Source organism: Pygoscelis adeliae, unplaced genomic scaffold, assembly GCF_000699105.1.
Source record: "Pygoscelis adeliae isolate BGI_AS28 unplaced genomic scaffold, ASM69910v1 Scaffold402, whole genome shotgun sequence".
Classification (NCBI taxonomy): Eukaryota; Metazoa; Chordata; class Aves; order Sphenisciformes; family Spheniscidae; genus Pygoscelis; species Pygoscelis adeliae.
The window spans coordinates 1,059,343-1,067,417 of record NW_008824411.1 but is presented as its reverse complement, the minus strand read 5'-3'; the positions used below and the strand labels follow the sequence as shown (position 1 = coordinate 1,067,417).

Genomic DNA, 8,075 nt, shown 5'->3' with positions numbered 1-8,075 from the left:
GACTGCCAGCCATGGCCTGTGTAAAGAGTAGAGTTGAAACAAGTGATGACTTGAAAGCAGACCTATTTTTTGAAAAGTTGCACTGTGCTCTGCTCTCCTAGCAGTCCCCGTTTGATGAATTTCTCTTCAAGTAGAAAACCAAGCAATAAAAGAACTCAAAACTTCCATTAAAGTTTGCTGCTGGATACATAATTTAGCACACCGGCTCGCAGGGTGCACACGTGCCCACAGTGGATTTAACGTGTCCCTACAAAGCAGACCTTCTTCCTCCCAGACTACAGTTTCCTCACAACAGGTTAAATTTATCATAAAGCTGGCCCCAAAGTGCTGAAATACTTGAAGACTGCAGAGTGTCCGTCTGTCCCAGGAGACGGGGACATGTCTCTGGGACATGTCTCTAGGACATGTCTAATGTCTGCTGACGGACTGCATATCCTCCTTTCATCCCAGCGCCCATGAGGAGTTCGCACTTGTTCAGGATTCAGGTTGCTGCTCTGAATTATGGATTCGGTGTGAAGCAGCTGAAAGGTAGCCAGCCCAGCCTGATGTGCATCCTCTGCTTTCCGAACAATAGTTTAACGGCAGACAGCCGTTACGCTGCCCACGATATGGAAGAGGATGATAAGGGCGACTTTGCTGCAGACAGCCCTGCCCCAGCAGTGCGTCAGGACTCCTTGATTTTCTGTGTTTATTTTTATATCCTGATTTTCTGTGTTTCCAAGGTCCTGGGCAGCCTGCTGCATGTGACTCTGCTTCGAGCAGGTATTTGGCCTGCACCATCCGCAGAGGTCCCTGCCCCCTCAGCTGTCCGGCAATGCTGAACCACAACATGGTTCTTGTGACAGAGCCATAGGAAGAGTAGGCAGGGGATGAGCGTCTTTATCCCAGACAGACCTTTTCACTGAAAACCCTGCCACTTAAATAGGAAAAAAAAAAGTCTTTAAAAACAGTTGGATTTTTCGCAACACTGTATGACACAAGGCTAAAAAGTCCACTGTGCATGAGAAACCACATGCTGAAGAAATCATTAGCTGTCAGGAGACAAACATGTTTTAGTCTTTCTTAAAGGAATAATAATGTTGTGATATAGCCATGAAGGACAACCCAGGGAAGTTAAATGCCCTGGTACTGGACGCTATGTCAGGCAGAGATATCGAAAAGTTGTTAACTTAGAAGTTATCAGAGTGCAATGAATGTCTTTTGTTGCAGAGCATTGTGCATCATTACAATATCCAAACTACCACCAATGCATTGCTCTAGTGTTTATCTGTATGGAAACCGACAACCCAACACAGCCATCCCACGGTCCAAAAATTCCTGGAAGGTGCTTTACTTGGGACCTAAAACCCCGCCAAGCTGTGGTGCCCTGGCAGAAAGAAGGATATGGTGTGGGCAATGGAGCATTGAAGAGAGCTGGGCCTACATGGGCAGTGAGATGGAAAAGCACAGGTGTCTCAAGAAGCCCCTGCCAGGCCTTCTGCACCAGCTCCCAAGCATTAAACATGTGCAGCAAGGAAGTACTGCCATCTTCTTGCTGACCAAAGTGTCCTCTGATGAATTGTTGCTGCCTTTGACAAATTGTTCAGGAGTTCCATGTTCATTTTCTGAGTAACTTCATGAACACCAGCATAATACTCAGTATATAATTAACTGAACAACAGTTTCCATCAATGAAACTGTTGGTGCTGGATCTCGAATACATGTGTCGCATTTCAGCTTCCCATCCCAGGGCACGTGACATTCCCGAAGAGCAGCCACTCTGTGCTGAAAGCCAGCAGCCCCGCACACTGCTGGTCCTGCTGGAGAGCAGCTTTCCAGGCTGCGGCCCTGCTTGTGCCCAAAGCGGGAGGCGAGCTGCCGAGGTACCACCGCTTCCTAATTTTCCATCTTACTCTGTTTGCCCACGGTCCTTCTGAAGTCCGTACTGCATGCAACCTCTGCAGCAGTTTTCTTCTCTTTCCTGCATGGAGCTCATCTCACAGCCCATCACCAAAAGCTCATTTTCTCCATCCATGAGTCATCGTCCCTCCCACATTGCCTGAGGAGTGACCAACCTTCAGCACAGGGGGATGAAAGGACAAAACAAAGCAAGGAAACCTGGGCAGGGGCGGAAGGCTACAGCTCCAGGGCTCCTGTGTGGCTTGCACTACTCGGGTGCCCAAGGATGAATTACCAAGTGCTCAGCAATCAGTTGTCCACCTCCCCAAAGTGAGGGCATTGTGTCGCTGGGCTGTCCTGAGGTGGGAGCGCAGTGGAGTGATGGTTCATCCCTGGGCAGAGCTTTTCCCAGTGTGTTGATGCAGGGGTGGGAGTGAGCACGCAGGCAGCACGTGCATGTGGTGCGGACATGGGGGTGGTGCACCGCGCTGGCCAGGCAGCAGCTGTGTCAGCCCTCTGTCATGCACCAAAAAATTGGCTGAAATGATTAAAAAGATGGGTGGAAGATGACGCCTTCCTCTTTAGACTCATCTTCTAGTAGTTCCCAGAGCACACCCCAATTAAGTTTCTGTGCTCAGATGCTGCTTTGATCCAACCGCCTTTGCTGCATTTTTCATTGCCCCGACAAGCCTCTGGAGCTGCTGTCGGGGCCGGCTTGTGCAGACACGGCTGCTTGCTGCCTGTCCAGAGGCCCATGGGCAGCTCTCCCCATAGGCAAGAGAAGGGCTTTGGTGGCCTGGTGGGATCCCCATCTCCCTTGGCTCATCCCCATCCATCAAGGGTGCTGCTGTGTTTCTCTTTATGAGGCCCCCTGTATTTTCCTTCCCCCCAACAGGGGACGCAGCTCTACATTATTTATAACAAACCTTTCTTGCCCATGCTCTAGGACAGACGCAGTGAAAAACTTAACTTGAAAAATTTATGTTTTTCAGGAAAAAATAGCAAATGAATATGAAAAGAGATCGTCTCTTGCATTAGCTGCTCCGTGTTCCCAACTCGTCATGGGGGACGCACTATGCACGTATCCTAGCCGAGGAGGGGGACGTGGCTGGGGAGTACAAAGAGTGTGAAGCTTCATTTTTCATCTGCTTTTACATTGATACGGTCCTTTTTACATAGTTCCATCTTGGGGCACTGCAACCTCTGTAAGTAAGGGGCCGAATCCTCTGGTGCTCCAGCAAAGCTCTCCCCATCCTGCCTTGGGTACAAGGGAGGCTCGAGCCTGGTTCCTTGGGGTGACGCCTCCATCGTGAGAGTGAAACAGTGTTTTCAGGAGGGTTGATCTGTGCTCACCTGTGGTGCCCATCCACGACACTCGGGGTTCACAGAGGAGGTCCTGGTGGTTCACAGAGAAGGTCCTGGTGGCTCACAGCACATCCAAACAGCAGGCTCCAGGTAGACCCACCCATCGGGACATGCGGGTGATTTCTGAAGACCAAGGTTCTGCCAGGAGGTTGCAGGTGTAAAGCTGCCTACACCTGCAGCAGATTTTGTGCTCACTGCCAACAGTTTTTAGTTGAATGGCACCGAGTTTTCCATCTCCTTCCTGCCCCTCAGCTTCTCCCATGCTCTCTCGCCCTCCCACTCCATCAGCTGGGGCACTGTGTAGAGCATAACCTTCACCAACAGTGAGGGTGGGCTCCTAAAATTTCATTCCCACCCTAGATGTGACAGCTCCACTGCAGTGCAGCGCTGAGTACTGCAGGTAGTCATCACTTCTACAGCTTTCCCAAACGCAACTCCATTTCATGAGGCAAAACAAGTACAAGCTTGTACCCCCAGGCCAGGCAGCTGACGTGAGCCTTTCAGCGTATTTTGGACCCTTGAGATCATGACTCTTCGGTGGGGAACTACTGGTGCAGTCAGACACATGTCTTGCCTGGAGGATGTTAGCAGTGTCTCTGCGGGCCATTGCAAGCAGATGTAAGATCCCGTGTCACCTGCAGGTGAGAAGCCACAAGTCCTGTTAGTGCAATGCATCATGTTGAGTGGCCCTTCACTGTCCTTTTCTCATCGGAGGTGGGAGTGGTGGCAGCTCTTTGGTGCTCCAGTGAACACGCCCATGTACAATGCCTTCCCCTCAGGTGGGGGAAACATTAAAAGGGCTGTTTGGAGAGGCGTATCTCTAGAACCTCTCCTGATTACACTGGCTTTGGTGATCGTGTTTCTGGTCAGTCTTGACAAGAGAAATGTCATCTGTAGCTCCAGAACCATTCCTGGATGTCTTCCAATTTGATTTTTTTCCCCTTAATTTTTCACACAAAACACTCGTTCTTCATCTCCAAATGATCAAGGTGGTCTCTCCCTCCCTGCCCATATGAGGACAGCCCAGGAGGTTCCTCTGTTATAAATCTGAGCTTTCTTACACAAGGGGTAACCTAAAATCCTACTGCTGTTTATAGAGCAAAATAATGCAACCAGCACATACATAAGGCAGTAACTCTAGCAGCTCAGAATATTTACTTGTCGCCTAGTTTCATATCCATGAGCATCTTTAGAAGAGCCCTGGTAACTCTTCCCCCCTCCTAGCTGTTTGCCCGGTGCTTCTCTGCACAGCTCTGGTCAGGCTGGGATGGATTAAATCTCATGGCAGGAAAACATGGCCAGATCCCCCCAAAAAGACACCCATAGCTGCACAGTGAAAGGATGACTCCAAGAGACCGCCTCTAAGCAAGGATTCTCCTCAGTGAAGTTCTGGAGATCTATGGTGGACGTGCTGTGAGCACACACTGTGGAGCTGGAGGAGGTGTTCACAGCTGTCCACGGCAGCATGGGCAATGTTCGGGACCGGCATGAGCAGTAGGAAGGAGAAACACTCATAAAAATGTCTAAGCAAAATTCTGGACCTGCCACTTACTTGATAACGAGCCCATGGAGAGAGAGATCATGCACACTTAATGCTTTTGTATGCATACAATCTCAGATCCTACTCCTAGGACTTTTTGAGGTCTTATGTGCAATCAGAGTGAGCAGCAAGGTTTTGGCTAGAACTAGACTATCTCCCAGAATGAACCTATGAATGGGACATCACTGATCCTATGTTTTCATCACATCAAAACAGCATCCCCACACATCTGCAGGAGAAAGAGCCTCTCGAACAGCCACAGCAGGACTGTGCCGTAGGAACGAGGCAACTACCTTCTCATCTAATGCACGCCGTCATAACTTTGGCTGAGCTAGATGGGAACAACTAGCAAGGTATTTTGCTGCATTGTCTTACTTCTTCCTTAAAATGTTGTGTCCAGTACCTGGAAAATGAAACTTAATATACTACTTCAGTCCTTTGGTAAATTACTAGGGGCTTCATTTTTATAATAAAGCTTAAGGTAAACCCAGAGAAAGCAGTCAGGCTCTGAGCGCAGTGGTCACAGGAAGGTGGTCGGTGGAAAGCAGGGCATGCCGGCAGTCGAGGAGCTGACGTGGGTGGTATGTGTGCTCGCGGGGCTGTGAGACCTGGGGACATCCCTGGGTCTGCAGGTGCCTGTGCCAGCACTCGTCCTGCCAGCTCATGGAGCATAAGGACCAAACGGTCCACTACTTCCAACTTACACTTGCTTTTGCATTACATAAATACTTGGAGGGAAAAACCCAAACCGGGTTTCGGAGCAGGCAAACTCCAAAGCCCCGTGGAGCACCCAGGAGCAGGCAGGCTCCTTTTCTCCCACCCATTCTTTTCCCAGAGAACAGCTTTTGGTGACCTGGCAAGGGTATTTTCGTGTTTACTGTAACCTTTGCAATACGTCTTCTGATGCTCAGACTTGAAGCAGCAAATGAAACAGCTTTGCTAAGTCAAGCTCCTGCAAAGGCAAACATTGGTGTCAAGAGAGCAGATAAGACTCCCTCGGAGAGGGGGCTCACTATAGGTGCTGGCACTCACAACAACCAGGACAGAAACCTAAGCCTAGAAGGCCAGACTAAGAAAAGCACCACCCATTAACAAGTAAAATTATGTTTTGCTTCTTGCTGAAGCACTACAGTGTTGGTTCCCTTCTCACACCAGCTGTGCAGGACTTTCTGGACTCAAGTGGTTATCCCTAGTTTGTATAACGCCACTACACATCAGCATCACCTCTCTGTAGCCTGTTTGTACAAATAACGTGAAGCCACTGTAGACTCTGAAATTGTAAACTGCGTATTCTGTAGCAGGGCAAAAGCATTAAGATCAGAATGTGAAAAATAAAATGAAAAATAAAACCAATATAGAGTAACAGCAGCAAAATTGTACTGGATTGTATCAAACTGTACTTATGGTATTTGATATTTACTGGGTTTAATATTGCAAAATAACCATGTTGTTAGTAGCATACAACCAGCAGCAAAGTAACAGCCATGAAGGCAGTAAATGAGAGCACTAAGGTTTCAGCAGTAGAGCCAGGCAAGCACCATTATGCTCACTAACTCTGTTTATTCACATTTGAAATGAACTGTTTGCAAGCTGCAGGACAGTGAAGTTAGCGATGGAAACAAGCGCAGAACCGAGCCGGAGCACACCCGTGCAGGCGGCGTGACCGGCCCTGTGCTTCCCAGGGGGTTTTACAGCTCCTGGACCTCAGAAGCCGGAGGTCTGCGCAAGGAGTTGCACCCCTTAAAAGCAAAAGCATGCAAGTAATTAAAAAATGCAAAGTACTGCCAGAGTACTAGGAAAGCAATGCTAGAGTCTTGTTTCACAGTGAAACAGCCTGAAGGCACTTCCATGCACACATGACCAGAGTTATACTCCGCTCACCACCGTGGAAGCTCAGAGGCTTCTCTCACTTACTGACAGCAAGTTTCCTGAAGCACCTTGCGTAATCTTTTTTTTTTTTTCAAGCTGGGCTCGTACCAACTTCTTATATTTCTGATCAAGGAAGGAAGATCTTGAATATACTCTGCATAGACATACCAGGGACCTCAATCTGTTTGTTCCTGGCTTAGCGTTAGGGCCTCTGGGGAGCCATATGCTTTTGCAAGCTCCAGGTCTTTAACTGAAAAGCAAAACAAAGCCCGATTTCAGGGGGAGAGGATGTAGTGCCTCTCTCCCCACCTCTGCCGCTCGCTGTGTGGCGATACTGACATGCCATTTCCAGGCTTCCTGGGCAGCTCCCAACAGCCTCAGATCACATGAAAATCGAAATGCCCCATCAAAACAAGACAACCGCAAAACCCAGTCCCAAAATCTTGCACAGAAAAGGCCCTACATTGGTTTCTGCCCCTTACACCCCACGCGCGAGGGCTGGTCCCGTCAGCAGAGCATCACGGCACAGCATTTGCAGACCAAGCTCCTGCCAGCAACTCTTATAACTTGCTGGCCCCTTTGGGACAATTTCGGGGGACAGAAAGGACCCAGCCCCTACCACCCCGCTCCTGTACCTGTGGTACCAAACCAGGGTGAGGAGCTGCTCCCTCGCCCCTTCCTCCAGGGCTGGTGCCCACCAATCGCACCTCCGTCCGCTCACATGCACCAGCAAGAGCTGCAGCAAAACTAGGGCTCCCCAGACCTCTTGCGCCCTTCAAGGCACCCCAGCACTGGTGTCTGGCTTACCGTGGGCAGAAAGCACATCTCTTCCCTCCCAAGGAGAAGCCCTGTCCACCTCCTCTCTTAATGGCAGCTCCTTGATGCCGGGCAGTGGAGCATCCTTTGGGCAGCAGCTCCCCCAGCACAGGGTTCGGCAACGGCGAGCCGTCACACCCCCATTTCAGCGTGCAGCCTGGCTTTTGGGGAGTGGAGAAAGCCGCCACTACTGGCTGGGCTGGGGAGTGGGGTTTGCAAGGAGCGCCTGCGACAAGCAAACTCCTCCAGCTGCCCAGAAGCGAGAGTGGCTTGAAAAGCTGCCTGGAAATGATTGTGGTACACAAAATGCTTCAATAAGGGCTGTGAAAGCCTGGCGCCGTATCTCCTGCCCTCCGCTGGGAATGTGTGACAGATTTTAACACAAGCCAGCATACAAAAATCAGACGACAACACTCCAGAGATCTCTAGTCTCCCTTAATTACAGTTATAAAGGTAAAATCAAGTAGACATTGAGCTCATGCTTGATTTAAACATAACATCAAAAGTGGAGAACAAAGGAAAATGCTCTCTCAGTTTACTGCATTTAGCCATTTATTGACAGCTTTAATGCATTCCTGTATTTCCTTTGCCTTTGTGCAATGGTGAC

General features: G+C 49.5%; 1 protein-coding gene across 1 annotated transcript in view; it reads left to right on the top strand.

The window, feature by feature from the left end:
• Positions 1–455: 455 nt before the first annotated feature.
• DEPDC1 (DEP domain containing 1) overlaps positions 456–8,075 on the top strand; it is a 128,862-nt gene continuing 121,242 nt past the window's right edge. The window contains exon 1 of the mRNA XM_009320658.1: positions 456–659. Within this exon, the coding sequence (XP_009318933.1) occupies positions 456–659 (204 nt within the window). The remainder of the gene's footprint in view (positions 660–8,075) is intronic.